General features: G+C 56.4%; 3 protein-coding genes across 8 annotated transcripts in view; 1 reads left to right on the top strand and 2 right to left on the bottom strand.

The window, feature by feature from the left end:
- Positions 1 to 280: 280 nt before the first annotated feature.
- On the top strand, positions 281 to 1,028 carry LOC127393398 (apolipoprotein C-III-like). The gene is made up of 4 exons (XM_051638429.1): positions 281 to 335; positions 462 to 521; positions 640 to 766; positions 836 to 1,028. The coding sequence occupies exons 2-4, from the start codon at positions 464 to 466 to the stop codon at positions 930 to 932; spliced, it is 282 nt and encodes a 93-aa protein (XP_051494389.1). The 5' UTR covers positions 281 to 335; positions 462 to 463; the 3' UTR covers positions 933 to 1,028.
- A 369-nt stretch (positions 1,029 to 1,397) lies between these two features.
- Positions 1,398 to 2,949, bottom strand: APOA1 (apolipoprotein A1). Its single transcript, XM_051638443.1, has 4 exons — positions 2,912 to 2,949; positions 2,677 to 2,732; positions 2,279 to 2,432; positions 1,398 to 2,199 (listed from the first exon to the last, which is right to left on the bottom strand). Exons 2-4 carry the CDS (start codon positions 2,717 to 2,719, stop codon positions 1,602 to 1,604), a joined length of 795 nt encoding a protein of 264 aa, XP_051494403.1. The 5' UTR covers positions 2,720 to 2,732; positions 2,912 to 2,949; the 3' UTR covers positions 1,398 to 1,601.
- A 1,527-nt stretch (positions 2,950 to 4,476) lies between these two features.
- Positions 4,477 to 20,737, bottom strand: part of SIK3 (SIK family kinase 3) — a 78,663-nt gene continuing 62,402 nt past the window's right edge. For 2 of the 6 annotated variants that reach the window (XM_051638412.1, XM_051638413.1), the window contains exons 15-25: positions 18,357 to 18,500; positions 15,165 to 15,315; positions 14,534 to 14,659; positions 14,133 to 14,218; positions 13,389 to 13,498; positions 12,533 to 12,890; positions 11,376 to 12,241; positions 7,721 to 7,884; positions 7,097 to 7,229; positions 6,600 to 6,767; positions 4,477 to 6,271 (exon numbers count right to left, since the gene is read on the bottom strand). In XM_051638412.1, the coding sequence (XP_051494372.1) occupies positions 6,610 to 6,767; positions 7,097 to 7,229; positions 7,721 to 7,884; positions 11,376 to 12,241; positions 12,533 to 12,890; positions 13,389 to 13,498; positions 14,133 to 14,218; positions 14,534 to 14,659; positions 15,165 to 15,315; positions 18,357 to 18,500 (2,296 nt within the window). In that variant the 3' untranslated portion in view covers positions 4,477 to 6,271; positions 6,600 to 6,609. Of the gene's footprint in view, positions 6,272 to 6,599; positions 6,768 to 7,096; positions 7,230 to 7,720; positions 7,885 to 8,251; positions 12,242 to 12,532; positions 12,891 to 13,388; positions 13,499 to 14,132; positions 14,219 to 14,533; positions 14,660 to 15,164; positions 15,316 to 18,356; positions 18,501 to 20,737 lie in introns of those variants that run through there. The other 4 variants (XM_051638415.1, XM_051638416.1, XR_007891452.1 and 1 more) reach the window with 3 other exon arrangements.

Below are 20,737 nucleotides of genomic sequence, written 5' to 3'. Positions count from 1 at the left end.
GTTGTCACCCTCGTCCGGTGTGTGCCCAGGTCAGTCCCGGGCTGTCCCCTGGGCTGCATCACCGCCCCGCGGCGGGACCGCGCTGGCTGCATCACACACACATGCAGAGCCCCCGGCAGCTCTGCTTCCCAGGGATTTCCTAATTCCTGGCTGGAGACAGGCCCCCCCCGCCCCGACACACAGGCTGGCAGTGGGAACGCTGCCGGCAGCCCCCCCCTCCCCGCCGGCCCCACCGCCCCTGACCTTTGCACAAACCCCCCCCCTCCCGAGGCCCCGGTGGGGAGGGTATAAAGTAGGAGCCCGGGGCTGCCCCCACGGAGCAGAACACGGTGCAGGTGAGTGGGGAAGCCCCCGGCCAGGGTCGTGTCGGGAAGGGGCCGGGGATGGGGCCGGGACCCCTCGCACCATGTGCTCCGATGGGGCCAGCCCCCCCAGCGCCATCTCCTCTGCTCTCTCCCCAGCCATGAGGGCATCGCTCCTGCTCGCCCTCGCCTGCGTGGCCGTCCTGGCAGTGGGAGCAAGTAAGGGACCAAGGGCTGGAGGAGGGGGACAGGGCTCGGGGTGCCGGGGGGCACCCGCGGAGGGGGCACAGCCCCCCGGCTCCGTCTCCCCCTGCTCCCATGGGGCTTGTGCTCGCAGGGGCCGACACGCCCGAGGAGCCGGAGGCGCTGGTGAAGAAGGTGCAGGAATACACCCAGAAAGCCGCGGCCATGGCCAAGAACGCCTTCAGCACCCTGCGGGAGTCGGAGGCAGCTCGGCATGCCAGGTGCCCCCCGCCCCCTCCGCCGGCCCGGCCCCCCCGCCGGACCTTGCGCTGAGCCCCCTCCTCTTGCAGGCAGTGGCTGTCGGACACGGCGGAGCTGGCCAAGCAGGGGCTGGCCAAGCTGAAGGAGCAGCTGTCGGGCCTCCTGAAGCGGACGCCGGCCTCATAGCCCTGCCGGGGGCTGCCCGGGGGCTGGTCGGGCTGCGGACCCCCCGGCTCCCCCGACGCCGTCGCGGTTCTTGCAATAAAGCGGCGCTGAAGCAGACGGTGTTGGTGGCCTGACTTGGGGGGGGTGGGCGGTGAGGAGGGGAGAGCACGGCGGGGCGAGGAAGGGCCGTAGCGGGGGGAGCTGGGACCTCTCACCACGGGGTGAGGGTGGAAGGAACCGGGTGCTGCTCCCGCAAACCGGGAGGGGAACCAGTTGCTGCAGAACCAGCCCCCGCCGCCTGACACAGCCCTTGTGCAAAGCCAAGCCCGGCGACACCCCGGGCAGGGCCGGGCAGGGAGAGCCCAGGGTACCTGCCCTGACAGTTCCCTGCCCCCCCCCCCATTCCCACTGGGACCCCCGGGAACACCCCTCGGCCCCAGCGCTGCCCCCTGCCAGCATCCACTGCAAAGACTGAGCGAGCTCCAATAACTTAAGTCACGTTTATTTGACAAAATGAGGGCAAAGCTGAGAGCGACGCTGGTTCGGGGAGGGGAGGTGGCGGGAGGGAAGGAAGGGAGTCCCCAGGGAGGACTGGCCTGGCCTGGGGCTCCCGCAGCCTGTCCCCAGAGCCCCCCCGGGGGGAAAACACCCCGGGCAGGGCGGGGAGTGGGGCCGGGGTCAGTTCCTGGCTCAAGCCATTTTCTTCTGGAGGTCATCCAGGAGGGTGATGAAGCGGGTCTTGAGGGTCTCGGTGTAGGGGGTCAGGCGCTCCTTGAAGTCCTGCAGCAGAGGAGTCACCTTCTCGCGCAGGCTGCTGAGCTGCTCCACCACCTTGGCCTGGTACTCAGAGGCCTGGGGGATGCCCTTCTCCCGGATCTCCTCCAGCTTCTGGCTCAGCTTCTGCCGCAGCTCGTCGCTGTAGGGAGCCACGTTCTTGCGCAGCTCCTCCACATGTGCGCGCAGGCGGTCCCGGGCCTCCTCAGCCATTGGGGTCAGCTTCTCCTGCATCTCCTCCATCTTCTGCTTGGTCAGCTCCTTCAGCTCCTGGGCCATGGGTGCCAGGCGCTGGCGGTACTGCTCCAGCTCCTCCGTCCACTTGGCTGAGAACTGGTCCAGGAAGGGCTTGATCTTCACCTTCACCTCCTCCAGGTCCTTGGTCAGCTCCTGGCGCAGGGCCTCCGTGTCCTTCAGCCACATCTCCCGCACCTCCTTGTAGTAGGGGGCTATGTCCTCCCGCAGCTTGGTAGCGGCTGCGCCCAGTGTGTCCAGGTTGTCAGCCAGTTTCAGGCTGTGGGGAGCAGGAAGGGGTCATGCACAGCGCCGGGGGACCCCCTGCCAGCCCCCGCCACATGCCCTCCCCCACTTACTCCAGTTGTTTGCCCACGGCAGAGGCCTCGAACTGGGCGATGGCATCCTTGCCACTGGCCTTCACCGTCTCCAGGTACACGTCCACCATGTCCTTGAGGCGGTCCAGGGGCGCCTGGGGCTCATCGTGCTGCCAGAAGGAGCGGGCCTGGATGCCTGTAGGGAGAGCCCAGCGCGCTCAGGACGGGCGGGACGGCAGCAGGGACAGCTCCAGCCCTGCCCGTGGGACCTGCCCGGCTCGGGAGGGGACCACGGAGCCGCTCGGCTGCAGCCTGACTTGAAAAGCGCGTTGGAAGCCGGGTGCTTCCAGCAGCGCTCCCGGGGCTCGGCTGCCCCGGCTCCCGCAGGGATTTGCAGCTGCTGCCGCCCCAGCCCCAGCGACAGCCCCGTCCGGACCTACCCGTCAGGCAGAGGAGGGCGAGGGCCACCACCACGGCTCTCATCTTGGAGCAGAACCTGGGGGCAGAGCAAGAGAGTTGGTTGCAGGTAAAAACTGAGTCCCCCCACCCCGGAATGAGGGGTCCCCGCTGGTGCCGCGAGGGAAGCCCCCCTGCCCGTGCCACCGCATCCCGGGAGTGTCCGACTCCGGTCCTGCGGTGCCGCGGGAGCCCTCGGAGCGGCCGGGGGGCTCTTACCAGCTCTGTCCTGCCGCTGCTGCCGCGCTGCCGGTTGTCCCGTCTGAGCCGGCCGCTTCCCACCGCTGCTATTTATGCAGGAGGAGGCAGTTCCCGTCGGAGATAAGCCAGCGCTGCAGCCCAAGAAACCGCTCCCCGGTGCGGGCGATGTGGCGCGTGGGGTTCAAGGATCGCGCTGGGGCCAGAGCCGAGGAGCGCGGGCTTGGCAGGGCCCACGGCAAACAGGAGTCCCGGCGGGGCGCTGGGGCCGGCCAAGGAGCCTGTTTACGCTCCCGGTGACCCAGATTCCTGCCGGCTGCTGCGGCCTTGCCAGGGCCCCTCGGCAGCCCCCGGGGGTTGGCCGGCAGCCCAGGGACGAGGTTTATACCCGCAGGGATTTGGCCTCCCGTACCCAGACCCCTCGTCCTCCCCTCGCCACCGCGGTGGGCTCTGCCATGTCCTTCCCCGGGCTGGTGAAGATCCACCCTGCTCCATCACCCCCTTCCCCAGTGCATCCCCAGCGCAGCAGTCCCGGGAGCTGTGCCCTGCTGCAGGCTCCCACCCGCCTTCCCCGGGGACCTGGGCAGCAAAGTGAAGGCCCAGCGTGGAGCAGACACCAGCACCCCTGCACTGCCACCCCAAACTCCTCCTGCAGCCAAACCAAATGCTGCTCCATCCCACTGCCACCAGTCCAGGGACCCACAGGGACCCAGCGCACATGGCTGAGCCCAGATGCAGCCACCCGGCAGGAGGGGACAGGAGAGAAAGGGGACACTTCCCCCCCCACACCCAGGCCCTTGCAGCACACTACAGGCACAGCTCCCTTCCTTCACCCTGTGTGTTCCACCCCAGAGCTGCCCTGCTCCCAGGAAAGCCGGTTTTTGGAAGAACGTGCTTGACAAGTTGGATTTAATGAGCAGCAAGGCATTTCCCCATCCACAGAGGGACAGGGAAGGATGCAGCTGGCACAGCTGGTTCAGCACTGTGTCTTCCTGAAGGCCTAGGGAGGGCAGCCAGGAGCTCTACAGCATTCCCAGTCAGGCTGCTAAGACCCCTCTGGGCTCCAGCTGGGCTCCTCGAGGCAGGAAACTGGGAAGGGAAGGAAGCAGCAGTGATCCCAGCCTTGGAACAGATAAAGAGGAGGTAGGTAAAGTCAAGGTGCTGAAGGCCTGGTGTTGTCCAAGGTGGGTGGGCAGCACTGCAGAAGGGCTCCAGCTCCTGGGGGCTCTGGCACTGGGGAGCTCACCCCCCCAGGCAGGGCTGGGAGCAGCAGCTCTGGCGAGGGTTGAACTGAGCAAAACCCACTGCAGCCACATCCCCCGCACCATGACTCAGGCTCAGCTGAGCTCCTCCCAGAAGCCCTAGGGCTGCAGGGGGCTGCGATGGGGGGGGCTGTGAAGGGGGGGCTTCAGAAAGCCCTGTAAAGTGGCTGCGTCTCCGTGGAGGAGGTGACAGCTCCAGGGACAGATGGAGGACACGGGGTATGGAGTGAGTGCTGCTGCACCTTGAGCTTTCGCCCCCAGCCGCCCCAGAGCTGTTCCACCTCCACAGCAGGAGTTGAGCAACAAGGCAAACAGGAGACCAGGGAAGATCATAATCATGGTTTTATTTGTCATGATCCCACTGTCCAACTAATTGACTAGTTGCAAGTGACCCACAAAAAAATGGACTGAAGAGTTACTGAAACTTTTTTTTGTTTTAGTCCAACATAAATGAGGAAGAAAAAAAAATACTTCTGACATTTCCAAAAAACAGAAATAATAGCAAAGTATATTAATATACATTCAACATATACTGCGCGTATTGATTACTACAATACAAAGCAATGATAAAAAAAGTGTGATACTGCGAAATGGCACGGTTAGCGAGTCCCTGCTGTTCGGATGCCTGCTGGGGGGTGGCCTCGACTCTCCCAGAAATACAGTGTCATGTAAACAAAAGGAAAACAAACCCAAAGGTACAGAGCAAAAGGCTTCCCGTGTTCCCTGCTCTGGCCCGGCAATCCCCCCCCCCCAGCCCCCCGTGGAAACACAAGGAGCTGGAGGTGCCCTGGCAGAGCTGCCCAGCCCTGGGCAGCTGCAGTTCCTCTCCTCTCTGGTTTTGGGATGGCAGAGCCAGTCAGCACCACCTTCCCGGGACAGGGGAGAAGGGGGAGGCCAGGAAGAGGCGTGGGTAAGGATAGCAAAGTCACCTCTGCCGTGCTGGTTTCACACTTCCTTCTGTGCAAATTCAGGAGGGCTGGGTCGATTTTTTTTTTCTTAAAAAAAAAATATATATATATATATTCCAGAAAAGTGTCAGTAAGAAGAATTTGAGCTGTAGCTTGTAAAGTCCCAAAGGCAATGATGACACCAAGTGCTCCCGAGCCCCAGCTGGGGGGGCTTCACGCTCTATCCGTTGAAGAAAGGATGGAAAGGAGGACAAAAATCTATGCACATCTGAACTGTATAAAGGAGAATACCACTGTTGCCACTGGCACAAGAGAGAAAACCAGTCACAAGTACAATGTCATCAAAAGAAATAAAATACTTTCAACAAAAGGTGCAAGTCACAATTCATATAGAACAGAATCTAGTTAAAAATTTCTCTCAAACAGAAATTCCTTTTGCCTTTTATTAATAACAATAATAATAAAACAACATTTACCAAAAAAAACAAACCACAATTCCTACATGATCAGGAGAAGCCAAGAAAACAAAGGAGGGAAAAAAAAACAACATATGTCTTCCTACATAAAGCCAGGAAAAAGGAAAAAAAACAAACCCAAGTTGTATGCAGATCCGAAAAGAAAAGGTTGCTGGGGGTGGGGAAGGGATGATCCTTTCAGCACATAGACAGACAGGAAGGAACAGAGCAGACAAAGATGAGACAAGAAGCGTATTGCACCAGGGGTGGCTGTTCCCCACCAGAGCCTCAGGCTGGGACACGGGGCTGGCACTGTCCCTGTCCCCGCCAGCGCTGCCAGGGTAAGGAGTGGAAGGGCAGCTTGGCTTCCAGGACCCCGTGGCACCCGCTCCTCTCCCCCCACTGGGGCAGGCTCTGGGTGTCAGTCCCACCCTCTGGCTGTGCCGAGGGCTGGAGCAGCCCCTGGGACCCCCTGGCCCTGGTGAGGAAAACCCCCCAAACCAGACTCAGCGCCTGTGAATCCTCTGCCGCCGTGTAGGACTCAGGTTCTCTGGTTATTTCTGTGATAGCTGGAGTTACAGGCAAATATGGCAAAAAATTAAAGAAACCAAAGGAACAACACGCTGGATGAACTGATTATGAGGAAAGGGGCCATGGTATTCCAGTTAGTCAGAAATACTACGGCAATTTGGCGCAATGCTGCTAGATACTGTTGGTTTAAAATGGACCTTTTCGTTTCAAAGCTGTACAGAAAACCTGCAAGAGAGAGAAGAAGCAGAGCTGTTAGGAGACAGCAGAGAACAGCAACTCTGCTCCCACTGCCCTCCAACGTGTTCCCAGTCTCAGGAGTGAGACCCCACCAATGTGAGCGGGCTCTGGAAGTGCAGAATGGCTGGGAATGAACAGGGGGAACAGCAGCCACCCAGACAGCTCAGAGCTGATGGTCTCCACACGAGCCTCTCCCCTCAGAGCGAGGAGACAGGGAGGGAGACAAACAAAAGACAGGCCAACAGGCCTTTGGGTCTGCCCATGAGGCAAGCCTCACAGCATGCTGCTGGGAAGAGGAGAACACTGGAATACTCACTCCCTCCTGGTTACACCCCTGCCTGCTCCATCCCAAAGGGCACCTCTGGGTGCTTGTAGCTCAGTAGCACGTCTGTAATACATGTCGATGGGTAACAGGAGGTGTTTAGATGCTGGTTGCCATCACCTAGGTTGGGATGCTCTTGACCTTCCAAACTCTCCCCGCATTCTGCAAGGTTAAAGAACATCATCAGAGTTTGCATAAGGAGGGCTGAGGAGTTACAGCTCCAGGGTGTGGTGGGGCCAGCAGCTGCCATGGCCTCACGGGTCACATCACAGGCAGAGCAGCCCAGGGCTTCTCCAGGCAGCCTAGATCACCACTCCCACCACCCGGGCTCTGGCCAACAGTGACACCTGAGGAGCTGCCCTCCATCAACACACCCGTCTGCTGCAGGGAGCTGCTCGCTTGGAGGAGAGGTGGCTTTGGCAAGCTGGTCCTCTCTGCTCCTGGTGCAGCCCCTGCACAGCCCCCCTGGCTGCAGCCTGGCAGGGCCTTACCCTCGCTCTCCCTGTCGCGCAGCTGCTGACTGGCCATCAGCGACGACTGGCTGAGCACAGCATCAGACATCCGAGCAGAGCTTAGTGCTTTTCCTGCCATTAAACTCATTCCAGGCAAGTTATCTAACTGCACCTGTGGAGACAGCAGGACACAAGTCAAAGCAGGCTCAGGATGAGGGACCCTGCTGCTCTTCCAGCTCTGTCAGGCTACCCAGGGAGCTCCTGGCAGCCTTCAGCCAGAGATTCCAAGTACAAGTTAAAACTGTGCACCAGGTGCAGCCCATGTCCCCTCAACACAAACAGCCTGGACAGTCCAAGTCCCTCCCAGACCTACACTGAGCTAACTGGGGAAGAGCCCTTCTCATTTATAGCAGTGAGCTGCAGTGAAGAACGCAGCAGGATTTGGGCAGGGCAGTTCCCAGCAGCCCAAAGCAGAGAGGAGGCAGAGCAGTTCCTCCCTGCTCAGTCAAGGTGCCACAGCCAGCTCAGGACCAAGGCTGGGTTTGGTGTGCCTGCAGAGCAGGGCACTGCCTTTCCCCCACGGCACCTCCTCCATAACCCACACACACAACAGCAGCTTTGTGCTGCCCCAGCCCCACCAGGCACGGGCTCCTTCCAACCTACGTAGGCATCATCACTGTTCTGGATGGTGTGATGTCTCTGCAGGGTCCTGGGCCGGGGGTGCTCACTAGAGGCAGGACGCACGGGGTAGCCCAGTCCGTTGTGGTCAGGCACCTGCATCGCTTGGCTGGGGGAACTTCTGTCCATACAGTTCCCTACGATGGACTCTTGAAAATCAGACAAGGCAGAAAAATGACAGATTAGTTCAAGGCACTCGCAGCTCTCGGTGACATGTGCCACTGCAGATCAGTGGCTCTGGGATGTGACAGGATGAAGACATGCTCCTTGCTGGCCAGGTGGGAGGGACCCCAGGGTGGTCCTGCTAAAGCACCAGGGCCCCCCAGATAGCACTGAGGCAGGCTTCTCCCTCCAGCACTGAGATCCCACAGATCCCAAAAGATCTAAAGGTCTCCAAAAGCAGCCTGAAGTTGGAGGGGCAGGGGCAGCAGAGCAAGGAAACCAACCCTTTTCTGCCTGCCTCCCAGCACTGCTGCCTTGCCCTCACCCTCCTGCCTGTGCTGCCCACATCATTACACAAGAGCAGAGGGAGAAGCTTCACCCCAGTCTCCAACACGGGATGTTCTAGCAGGGCCCCTTGGCAATTGCAACCAACATAATCTCACTGGAAGAGTTGGCTGGGATCTTCGCTTTTATCAGATGACTTCTCCCTGCCCCCCTACAATCTGGCTGTAGGAGTGCATGAGTGTTCTGCCTGGCAAAGTCCATCTGCACCGCAAGCTCTTATGACCGAGGGTAAAGGCTACATTCCTATCAAGCAAAAGCTCTTGTCATCAAGTACAAGATGTTTTGGATAAAGTCCCAAGGCATGGGGGAACCTATCCCTGGGCCTGGTGCACGTAAACAGCTCACTCCCAGCAAGCAGCCCGGTGGAGCACAAACATGTGGATGTGGCTACAAGCACTGGGGAGCTGCCCTGAGGTGACACAGCTGCAGGTAGATCCCCTGGCCAGAGCTATCAGCTCGGGGTGGGGTGGGGGAGGGGGTTGGCCACTGGGGAGCCATCTCCTGCTGTGCTGGACACCACACCTCCTGGCTGGGACTGCAGCCGCGAGATGCTGGGAAGATGCTCCCCAAAGACCTGTCCGTGAAGTCACCTGGATCCAAACCCATCCTGGGCACATTCTGCCACCCAAGCTCTCCATGCCACTCCTCCCAGGCATGCCAGGACCTGCTCCACTTGCCCTCCCTCCCTCCAAGACAGGGCAGCCCTGCAGGAACCCCCTCCCAGGGCAGCTGGAGTTGCAGCCAGCCTCCCCCTTCCTTTGCACAACCGTGGGGTTACACGCGGTTAAAGACCTTCCCGGAAAAGCGAGAAGGAAAACATGAGGTAACAGATGTTGGCGGAGCTGTGCCACCCACGCACCGCTCAGGACACTGCTCCAACTGTGGGAATGGTTGCTGGGACCAGCAGCCTGCTTCTCCAGCTCCACAAACAGCCCCGGGGCTCCCGCAGTGAGCCCCCACTGCGGGTGACCAAGGCACGGGGGGACGATTCCCCCTGACCTGCAATAGCCCTGACCCAAAACCCAACCCCACACTTCCCACTGCCACCACGGCACCTCTGGGGCTGCAGCTCAGCCTGAATTCCTGCTCCTTTCCTCACCCCATCCCTGCCCCAGCAGCAGAAAACCTTTCATCCCCACATCCATAGGGGATGGAGCTGCTGTGCCAGGTGGCCTTTGTGGCAGGGTGGCATGTGACACTGGCACAGCGGCAGGGCCACCATCGCCAGCTCGGCTCCTTCAGTGCAGGTTTCCCATGGGCAGCATTCCCAGCCCTGGGATGGCCAGGCTGGAGCAAAACCGGAGCACTGCCATTAAAAGGTGGTTCAGCCATGGATCTGACTGATGCTCTCACACTCTCCAGCTGCCATCACCAGCAGACGCTCACCAGACAAACCAGAATGAATCCACTCCCTTGGAAGGCATGAATGCTCCCAAGCCACTACCAAGTTATGCCCTGCTTGAGGGAAAACACTCATGAGCTGGGGCAGAAGATATTCCCATCTCAAGACAAGCTGTGACCTTGTCACACAGCTTAGGGAAAACCTTGGGAAAGCCCAGGGATGTGGCTGAGGAACCCTGTGGGCCTGTGCACAGCGTGCTTGGGAACACTGGAGCTGTGCTACATGTGAGGGAGCAAAATACTAGGATTCTAGTGGGATGTGCACTGAGTTTTGGGAAGATTTAGATGCAGGGAAGTGGTACAGGCCTGATTCCAAGTGGGTTATTGGAGTCAGGAGGAAAGCAGTGCTAGCAGTTGCATCTCAGGACACAGCTCACTACAACCAGCCCTCCAAACAGCCTGTCAGAAGGGCTTACACAATGCTATTTGTAAACATTTACCTGCTTCTGCTCATTTAAAAAGTCTTCTAGTCTAAAGTCCTTTCCCCTTGTGTAACTGGCTCTAGCACCATCAGCAGGGGGGGCAGAAACTTGGCTTCTGCCTTCCTGAAATCTTGTTGTTCATCTAACGGTCTGTGGTACGACAACACTAACTCATGACTTGGTACAAAATGCCCCTCAGGAGCATCCCAACCTCAACTTAACTTGGGGCAGTTTCAAGCACTGCAGGGAAACTGAGGTCCAGAAGCAAACATCAGTTACCCAAAAATTCAAGAAAACTTCAGGAAAGTTGAGCCTTGTCCCTACCCCTACCCCTGCTCTGGGCAGCCAGGGCCTGGCATGCCTGCTCTGCCCTCCCAGCCAGCCTGTTCCAACCCAGAACTTTCCCAACAAACCCGTGCTGTGTCCCCAAACAAAGCTGTGCCTCCTGTGTCCTGGACACTGCTCCTCTGCAATAGGGGCCTCTATGCCAAGGGCAAGCTGGTGGCTTCAGACCAGCACAGCTTGGTCCTGCAGGGAATACTGATCCACCCAGCTCAGCCTCTCTTCAAAGGCCTCAGCACAGAGCTAGGACAGTGTTTTTCATGCAGAGAAGGCCTGCAACTACAGCTCAGGCAGGAATTTCTCTTACAGCACACCACTGCCAACACAGCCACCAAGGAGCAAAGGAACAACTGAATCCAGCTAGCAGGAAAGGTCTTCAGAGGCTACGGGCAAGTTTAAGCTCCCTTTCTCCAGAAACAACCCCTTCCAGTTCCAGCAGGGCCAGAATCTTGCTGCTGCTTCCCAAAGCACCAGAGGCAAGACATTTCCCACTGCTCTTATTGCCATGTTTATGAAAGCTTTAGCAATGCCAGGACTCAAGGGTCTGTTCTTAAGGGAAGGAACACCCCGCTGCAGTTGGAGTACACTAGCAACTCCACTGTCCTCAGCTCCTTCTTCACACAGGATAGAGAATATCTCCAACAAGAACAGGTATGTCAGCAGCACACAGCATCCCTGAGAAGATGGTGGTGCTCTGGGACCTGGTCTTTACCTGCCTGCAGATGTAGGTCAAACTCCAAAGAGAAGCAGCCAGTCAGGTTCCCTCCTTATTTAACATTGTTTATTATTAGACTGTGCCTGCAATTTACTGAAGGCCACAAAAGCCAAGAACAACTTGGGTAACTCTGTGCTATACAAGGCATGTCACGAAACCCTGGTCATGCTGGGTAGAGGGTGCCCTGGGGCAGGCAGGCAAGTGGCCAGCATGGAAAAAACCTGTCACCTATACACGCAGCAGGAAGCCTTACCTCTGCTGGGCACCTTATTCCTACTGAATCCAGCAGTGGGCTGATGCCTGTATGGATGTGTCCCCAGCTCCTGGGCGTGATTAGCAGTTCCTAGCGCAGAATCCGGGTCCCCGTGCCCTCCTGCGTTTACAAGCAGGGGGCTCTCGTGGCAACCTTTGGTCAACGTGTTTGAACTCTTACTGTCTGGAAAGCTGTCCCTGGCAGCCTCGCAGGCACAGTCCTCCTCCATGCTCTCCGAATGGAACAGGGCTGGCTGGTGTATGTATCCGTGGGGCGGCACCGAGGCGGGTACCTGCTGGATACATTCTTGCGCCCTGATTTTTAGGAGGTGCTGGGGGCTGCTCTGGGGGTGGTAGGTGTCGGCACTCTGATAAGGCAAAGACAGCGACTGGCGCTCCGAGAGGTTCTGTCCCACGCTGGTGCCCATGTTGCCAGCATCCCCTTGACTCATATGCCTGAACAACTCTTGCAAGTCTTGCTGCTGCTGCCGCCGTTTGATGACCTGTGCAAATTCAGTCGGGGGCAGCCGCATGTCCGTGTGCCCCGTCAGCGAGTGCCGGGGGGAAAGCAGTCCCTGGAGGATGTGCGGTACCTGCTGGTGTCGGCTGTAGTCGGGAGGCGTCGGGGACAACAGTGCTTGCTGTAGTGCCGATGCAGTGTAGTGCTGCTGTTGCTGATGTGCATTTTGAGGGAAACTGGGATACTGGTCAAGCTGCGGGACCTTCAGAGCTTGCTGAGCTGGAGGAAACCCGACTCCTCCCGAAGGGCTGTAGTTGCTGGGGGAAACGCGAGGCTGCTCCGGGAACAGGTGGGGGTGTAAGTGCACCTGGTCGTAGTTGGTGGGGGGATACCTGTTCATGTTCAGACTGCAGAGAACAGAAAGCAGAGGTGAGTGTTCTGCAGCAGCTCTGGCTCAGCATGTCAGGCTACCTTCCCTGGGCAGGGGGCAGGCAGAGCTGCCCGTGCCACACTGTACAGCAGCCCCATAGTCTCCCAGAGCCCCAGCCGGCTGCTGCCCAGGGGCAGGGAGACAGCTCACTCCTCAAAACCAGAGCAGCCCTGGGCTGGTGAGGAACTCATGTCTCAGGCTGCGCCAAGTGCCCCCAGCTCTTCCTCCCCTCTCCCAGCTCGGGGGAGCCGGGCAGCAGCAGCCTTACCTGTGCGACTCAGCGCTGTCGGCGCTGAGCTGCTTGGAGAGCTGCCGGTGGCCGTAGGTGAGCGAGGCCATCAGGTTAGCACGGTGCTGCATCTGGAGCTGGTTGGGGCTGGGGCTGATGGACATGCCCCGTGTGTGGGAGGACATGCCCTGCCCGGCCACAGAGGGCCCTTGCAGGAGGTTGCTGCTGACCATGTCGCCGGGCTCCTGCACTTGGATAGTGACCTGCTGAGGCTGCGACTGCTGCTGCAGGCCCAGGCACGTCAGCCCCATGGCTGGGGGAGGGGAACAGTTACCAGACTGCGGGAAGATTGTGTTGTGGGATGGCATCCCTTGGAACTGGGACTGGGAGGCAGCACCTACAAGGAACAAAGACCCTCAGCACCAGCCTGTGGCAAGGCTCATGAGCCAAGAGCCACTGCTCTTCTGGGCCACACCGGGAGTCCCAGGAAGCGTCTGTGGGTGACAAGGAGCTTTGCTCCCGACTGCTCCATCACCCTGCACCAACGTGCAAAGGTCACAGCTAGAGCCCCTCGTGCAGAAAGAGAAACAAAGTGGAGTTGACAGTGATTTGCATAAGCCTGAGAGTATCAGCCCTTCCTCCCCACCCCCGGGAGCGATAAGTAAGGATCTTATGACAAGAAACCAAACAGCTCATTCCAGCTGGCAGCTCCTCACAAGCTCTCAGTAACACCAGCCCTTGCTGCCAGATGGAGAATTTTTCACACCATCAGCAAACTGTGCAAGGACAGGGCTGCAGGGGGGACTGAAGCCCCTCACACCCTCCCACGCTGTTTTCCCAGAGGTTTGTCCAGTGTCCAGCCCTGAGGGGCACAGACTGCTCAGCCAGCACTTACCATGGGGCTGGAGCACACTGCTGCTCACAGGAGGGGGGCTGCTGTTGGGCTGCCTGAAGAGATGGTTGTTGGGGTGGTTTGGGGGTGGGCTGGATGGCTGAATCCGTAACCTACACAGGGAAACAAGCACCGTGCCTTTTCATCATGCCTGCTCCTCATTAAGACACCTCTTCAACTGTGAGAGCTGACGCCAAACGCTGCATTTCTCATGTTTTAAATAAATCACTACAAAGCCCTTGTTTGGGATCCTGAGCTCTTTGTGCTTAGCATCTCTTCTGGGAGCCATCTGACATCCCTAAGCCACTCAGAGAGAGAGAGCATAACCCTTTCTCTGTCCCTGCAGCCCAACTGCCTCATCTACAAGGCCAGGTGCTGAAGCCAAGGACAGTCACCATCAAAAGCCTGGAAAGCTGCAAGACGTCCAGCAGCAGCTCTCAGTAGAAAGCACGAGAGAGACTGGCTGCTGAAGGTAACACATTTTCAAGCTGGTCAAAAGGCAGAACTGTCAAACATCTGTTCAAAGCAGATTTGTGCCTTTGAATCCTGTTTCTCTGGTTTTGAAAGTCCTTCAGACAGAATCCAGCTAAAAAGAACCAGGCACATTCCCCTGGGAACTATCTCTGCCATTTTAACTGTGTACACTTCCAACTCGGCCCTGGACTCTCCTAAGTGTGTTAGCTCATCCCTGGCCTTGAGTAAGAGTAAAAGCCATTCTCCAGAGCTTTACTAAAGCAATTCCTTTACCTCTGAAGCTGGTGAGTGAGGAGAGCTGGCTGGTTTTCACATGGAGCTTGCAAGGGTGGAGATGGCTGGGGTGGCCGGATACAGTCCTGACCCAGGCACCAGAAGAAAACAAGAAGTGTTTGTCATTAATAATGTCTCAACTAATACATGTAGAAAACACTGATTGGTGAAATAGGACATACCCAGATTAACCAAATACCCAACCCCTGACTGCAGCCTTGGCTACCACAGCAGCTGTGAAAGCCTCACTGAAGTCCTTTGTGCTTGCTTCTCATGACAGCAAGCCAAGAAATCTGCCCTCCTCAGTCCCACCAGGACCTGCTCAGCAGTTGTGTCTGCAGCAGTTCAGGAGCACACAGCTCAGGCTTTAGGAGGTCTGGCTCAGGCTCCAGATTCAGTACCTGAATCTGCTGATGAAGAATCTGGTGGTGCTGCTCCTGCTGGTACAACATGTGCTGCTGCTGTGTCTTCTCCAGTGTCCTCTCGTCCATGTGCCCACCGTACATCTTCTGGAGCTGCTCACACTCCTGCAATGAATCCAACACACCCTCTCAGTGACCTCTTCATGCACAACACACTTGCTGTGCATAAAGGCATTCCCTGCAACCTCCCCCTCTGAAAAGGCCAGTAAAGAAAGCCTAATCCATGTAACTTGACAGAATGGGGGGTGTAGTAACATGGCCAGCTCAGGCCTCAGACAGTGGAAACGGGTGCACATGACACCGAGCTGGCACCACTGCTGCTGTTCACATGCAAGCACAGAGCTCTAGCAAGAACTTCACAGAATCATGGAATGGTTTGGGTTGAAAGGGACCTTCAAGATCATCTAGTTCAGGCAAGGACACCTCCCACTAGCCCAGGTTGCTCCAAGCCCCATCCAACCTGCCCTTCAACACTGCCAGGGATGGGGCAGCCACAGCTTCCCTGGGCAACCTGGGCCAGGCTCTCACCACCTTCACTGTGAAGAATTTCCTCCTCATGTCTAAGGCACAGAAGCCCTTGCAGGGGCTCTTTGGAGGACCCCTCTCTTACCTGTTGGAGCTGTTTGATGCTACTGTTATTGCCCATCTTCTCCAGGTGGGCTTTGAAAGCCTGGATGCTGGCAGCGCCATCAGAGAAGCGCCGAACCGGGGAGAAGCGCTCGGTGGGGAGGTGCAGAGTATTTGAGTCCTTGTAAATAGAACTGAACACATGGGGAAGTGGGTTAGTGATGCCAGCTAAAAAATAAACTCCAGTACAGAGACTTAATTTACACCAGCTGTGCCAAGCTCTAACTGCCCACTCACCCAGAATAAACCATGTTTTAGATCAAGAAATAAAGTGCCATCGTCACCATGAGCAGGAAGCAGGATTACCAAATAACCTCAGTGCCTGGGCAGATAAATGTATTTAAGGTTGGAGACAATTCAGCCACAAACCAGGTTCCAGGTGGACAGCAACTCATTGTCCATCCATACAGCTGCCTCTGTTCTTTATATGGAAGATGTTCACAGAAACCATTCAGAATGCTAAAATCCTAACATTAACCTCTTTGGTAGCCACTTCCTGAGCCTGCCAGCTCCTCAGAGCCCCTGCCTACCCTGATACCTCTGGATAATAGGAAGGGCACATGGAAGCAGCCTGAAGTGTTCTGCAGCCTCTGAGGAGAAAGAGGGGCTGGCATCCATGCTTAGAGATGCACTGAATTAAAAGAGAGGGCAGGAACTTAACTACAGTGTTGGGAAAATCTTTCCAGTGCACTAACTGAGCCATCAGCTCAGCCACAGAGGCTTCTGGGTGCCTGGGACTGGGCAATCAGAACAGGGAGATGTGAAAAGCAGGCAGAGCAACTGTGCCCAAGGCACTACAAGCACTTTCCCTTCACAATGAAGTTCCTTCTTCACCATCAGAGGGAGCCAGATTTTTTTTCAGGAGCCGTTTTCTGCCAAAGTTGGGGCTCCCCATTATCAAAGTCAAGCACTAAGCTCCTGCCCTGCCATTAGGTGCAACCTGGGTTATAATTAGCAAGGCCAGCTTTCCATACACATCACAATGAACCTAACAACAACAGAATCAGGTTCCTCTGCCTGCTCTAATGGTTTCTGTGCAATTTCAATCTATAAACCCCAGCAAACCATACAAACACTGCCTTTATCTGTGAGAATGTCATGGAGACGTGGTCTTTACAGCACCTCTGACATCCTGGCACTAAAGCCAAGAGGTGCCCACCTGGCTGCACGCTCGTGTGGTCCTGAACAACATCACTCCAGGCACTACTGCTGTGGCTACTCTGCACACAGCTCTTCCCTGAAGCCTGTTCCACCAACTGAAACTGTTTGTCCTGGAGAGACTCCCCCTTATCAAAGGGTGACTGATGCTGGAGCATTTCCAGCATGCTGTGTTCAGCCCTTGTCACTCGCTCTGCCTTAGAAGGACATACTTCAGTTACTACAGATTACACACAACTGTCTCCCAAGGCCAGAGCTGCACCTCTGCTTTCTGATACCATCCCATCCACTGTCCTGATCTACTGGATCTCCTGTTGTGTTGATGAAAAGCAGAACCTACAGATACAATTATGCTGAGGTTGCCAAACTCACACGGCCAAGACAGAACAACTGCACTGCCTGGTACAATTGTTTTCAGTTCTGCCTTCAGATACTAAGTTCTCATGACCAAAACCAGGTGATACACTAGAAGACGGCTTAAAAAAAAAAAAGTGAAGTGCTAAAACAAAACTCCCCTGCCACTCAATAACTGAGGTCTGTTTACATGATGACACAAGAGTGCTAATGGTTTTGGTGCCATGTTTGTCTTGGAACAACACAGGGCAATGTATTTAGGCCATGGTCAGATGAAGTTCCCCTGATTTCGTAGGTAAAATGAGGCAGGCTCAGTGCTTGATGTCACTGAGGGTGGGATGAGCAGATACCACCCTGTTCATGATACAACAGAACATCCTCAGGACTCCAAAGACAAGAGGCAGGGGTGACACCAACATATTTACAGGACAAGTGTGTTTTACCAAACTTGTAAAAAATCAATCCCCGCAGCGTGTGAGCGACCCAGCTTACCTGTACAACTTGAAGCAATCCTTAATGCAGGACACAGCACATTCTGGTTGTTTTGTCAGCTCCTGTTCCTATCAAGCTTTGCTGTGACCCTAGAAACCTTTCCCCTCCTGCTCTCCCCACCCCCAGAGCACCTCTGCAAGGGAGGAACTCCAGGGCAGAGAGGTGCTTATCTCGGCTTTCTGCAGTTCCAGCGTGGCACTAGCCCTGTCTCAGTCTGCTCAGAGTTCACCTGTCTCTGCTGATTACATCAGTGCTCAGCTCAGCAGGTTATTGGCTACAATAAAAAGCACTTTGTGGAGCTTGCCAGTGTGAGCTGGCTGAGAGACTGAGCACAAGCACCAGCCTAGCCTGGCAGGCGACTGCCTTCTCACCAGTCCAGACCAACAGGCAGCAAACTCCGCAGTGTGCAGCTGGTATGTGCCCTCAGAGGTCCAGAGCACAGGTTTTAAGCTCCCTCTGTGGCATTAGTGTCTCCAGTTTGCTGCTGTGCCAAGGACTTCATGTCAAATCAACATGTCTCTGCATCAGGAGTGCCCCACCCACACATTCCAAGTGTTTAAGATCCAATCTGCATTGGCTTCCTCCTTTCCAGACATTGATTTTCTTCGCATCCCAGCTTCCTTTCCCCACAGCATTCCCATCAGGAGTTCAGATCAGAAATGCAATGACTCTTGAGAAGCTTTGCAAAGAGACCTTGCAGTCAAAACACACAACTCTGGTGCAGAACAGTGAGGTTTTTAAGCTCTGGTGTAGCTGACTCTTGGTACAGTCTTTTGCCTGCATCTGCCTCCAAAAATGTTCTGTAGAAAATCTGCTATCTGCTGCTAGCTTGACAGCTACTGTTACAACAGAGAAAAGCTTTCCTCTGAAACAAGTAGCTGATTCCCAACCCTTCTGTGAGGGCAGCCATTCCAGCAAATCATCTCCAGCCACAAAAACAGGACTGGAGAGGAAGAGCCAGCTGATTCCTGCCCCCATGGTGCCTTTATCTGCAGGCACAGAGCAGAACTCCACTGTTGGACACCCTCTGCTCTCTGGGTCTGGTCTTTGGGCTTGTTCCTCCTCCTCACCCCTCCCTGCCAAGCGGGATGTCCTCCGTGCTCCATTCCAGATGACATCTGAGCAGGTTTCCTGGCGCAGAGCTGCCCGAACGGCCGGTGCCATTACTCACCGGTGCTGATCGGGGACCAGGTGTGGAGCCCAGGCCCGGGGTCGGAAGGACTGCTGTCCTAGCTGCCTCTGCAAGTCTGGAGGGATTTCAGCTGTAGGGTTGGTCATTGCCAGAGTGTGCCTTTTTGACCTATTTGCCAAGTATCTGCAACAAGCAGGAGCACATTTTATAAGAGACTGATGGGAGTACTCCGAAAACAGGGAGTGTTAGATAATCCGGAGGAAACGGGAAGGAAGAATGCCTGCTGCCAGGAGCAGCTGGGGAGAAGCACACCATGGCCATGCTGCCCATGCCCGTCACATCCCTGGGTCTTCAGTGCTTAGGGGACAAATGCAGCTTCAGCTGCTTGTGTCCTACTGCAGCCTCAGAAGGAGAGAGCAGCCATTTGCTCTTCCCAGCAGGAAAGCCCCGTTGCACCTGAAGGGGAATGCTGGTATATCCCTTTGGGAATACCCAGGTGACTAACTGCCCTCAAAAGTGGATTCACTCCACTGCAGCACGTGTGCCTCTTTCTCCCAAGGCCCTGCTGAGCCACGGGGAGCTCTGTTGCAGCTGGAGCCAAGAAGAGCCACAGATAACCCTAGCAAGAGCTGGCCAGAGAGCAGGCACGGAGCAGAGCTGCTGCTCAGGATGCCCTTTGCACTGCAGACCTGTCCTGGGAGGCCCCGGGGTTGGGGTGAGCAGCTGGTCCCAGCACGGGGAAGGGTGCACCAGGGCCACCCCAGCAGGGATGAGGGGTGGGTAGAGCCCGCAGCTCCCCGAGGAGCTCAGGGCAGGGCGATGGGCTGAGCGGGGCCGTGCCCAGCCCGGCACGACTGCGCCATCTAGTCCCTGCTCCGCTCTGGGAACGGGAAATCACCCGGGGATGCGCAGGGAAGGAAAACCTCCTGCGGAGCCGGAGGCAGCAGCAGGAAGGCTGAGCTTGCCTCTTACAGCAGAGCCTGGGGGCAGCAGATTCAGCTCAAGCACCCTCTGCGCTGGACCGAGGGACTGCAGCTCCTCTGCAAACCCTCCAAGGCCCTGGGAGAGCACAGGACAAAACCCAGAGTCCCAGCGAGGATGTGAGCAAGGGCCCCACAGCTCTGGCAGGACTGCCCTGGCCACAGCAGAGCTGGGAGCAGCTGGGGCACGGCCAGAAGAGAGAACACCTGAAGGTTCTACCCCAGATGCCCCATGATGAGCATGGGGGCAGCACCTGATCCCCCCAAGGCCAGGAGGGTCGAATGCCCACTTGTGAACTCAACTAATTCCACTCTTGTGAACCAGCAGTGACAAGGCAGCTGGGGTAACTGTGACAAAGACCACTTGGCCAGCAACACCAGGGACACTAAGGGGGAATTCTCACCCTCGTGTTTCTCCCCTGCTAAGGTTCCCCTGCAACTTCAGCTGGTGAAGCAGAGAAGAGCAGCAAGCAAGAAAGTGGTTGCCTCCTGCAAGCCCAGCTACTCTTTGCCAGCTACTGAAGCCACTTAAGCAGAAGACAGCAAGTTAACAGAATGAAGAGCACTTGCCTTGTGGTAACTTGCCAAAGTCTGTGCCATTAGCTGATTAAGAATCATTTGATGCAGACAGGGAAAGTTTCCCAAAGAGCTTTACAGTTGTGGTTTGCTAAGATCATTTTATTTCAGACCTCCAGGGAACAATCAAATCATGAGCTATAACAGCATTTCGGGTGGAAGAAAGTTTCCCAAAGCTCAAAGGAGATGTGACTGTTCCCTGGAGCACAGCAAAGACTATGCTCTCTTTTCAAGGTCAGAGTAAGGGGAGCAAAAACTGCTCACTGATGGCTGCACACAGTGTTCAGAGCAGTGTTCTGAGAAGCTAAATATTTGCATCTGTCCCTGGTGTTAATGCTATTTACCCTTCTCCTCTGATGACTACTGGCATGTTGCAACATATGGGGGTGGACAGCAAATTAACACACAACCCAAGCAGGGCTTTTTCTGGGCCACTTGGTGCAATAACAACATGTTTGATGAAAGGACTGAGGGCAGCACTGTCAAGAGCAGCAAGTGACCTGTGGGTCCAAGGAGACTTGCCTTTTGGTGGGATTTGAACATTCCAGTGGCTTGCAACCTACAAAATTCTGCACAGGGGTTTCAAAAGCTCTCTGGCTGAGCTAATGCTTTATTTTGAAGACTCAAACAAAACCTTAGGTTTTAGAAGTCAAAATCTGCCCAGGTAAGATGTCCAGGCAATCCCTTGCCAAGAATCAGGTTTATCTGATTTGCACAGTCAGAAAGACACTCTGCCACCTGAAGTGTTTTCAGGGGACACCATGGGCCCTAAGTTACAACTTTTAGTTGCACCTTGGCAGCCCAGCTGGTCCTGAGCCCTACAAGGGAGGCCAGCACCCAGGCAGGGTGCAGCAGCCTCCCAGG

Source organism: Apus apus, chromosome 22, assembly GCF_020740795.1.
Source record: "Apus apus isolate bApuApu2 chromosome 22, bApuApu2.pri.cur, whole genome shotgun sequence".
NCBI classification, from domain to species: domain Eukaryota; kingdom Metazoa; phylum Chordata; class Aves; order Apodiformes; family Apodidae; genus Apus; species Apus apus.
Note: the sequence above shows the minus strand (reverse complement) of the source record. Positions and strands in the feature narration are given on the sequence as shown.

What these genes read in the sequence shown, in the direction of transcription:
- APOA1 (XM_051638443.1), bottom strand. Translation starts at nt 2,719, where the DNA reads ATGAGAGCCGTGGTGGTGGCCCTCGCCCTCCTCTGCCTGACGG. An exon ending in CGCCCTCCTCTGCCTGACGG is followed by an intron (nt 2,433 to 2,676) that starts GTAGGTCCGGAC and finishes CTCTCCCTACAG; the next exon opens with GCATCCAGGCCCGCTCCTTC. An exon ending in GCCGTGGGCAAACAACTGGA is followed by an intron (nt 2,200 to 2,278) that starts GTAAGTGGGGGA and finishes TGCTCCCCACAG; the next exon opens with CCTGAAACTGGCTGACAACC.
- LOC127393398 (XM_051638429.1), top strand. Translation starts at nt 464, where the DNA reads ATGAGGGCATCGCTCCTGCTCGCCCTCGCCTGCGTGGCCGTCCTGGCA. An exon ending in CGTCCTGGCAGTGGGAGCAA is followed by an intron (nt 522 to 639) that starts GTAAGGGACCAA and finishes TTGTGCTCGCAG; the next exon opens with GGGCCGACACGCCCGAGGAG. An exon ending in GAGGCAGCTCGGCATGCCAG is followed by an intron (nt 767 to 835) that starts GTGCCCCCCGCC and finishes CTCCTCTTGCAG; the next exon opens with GCAGTGGCTGTCGGACACGG.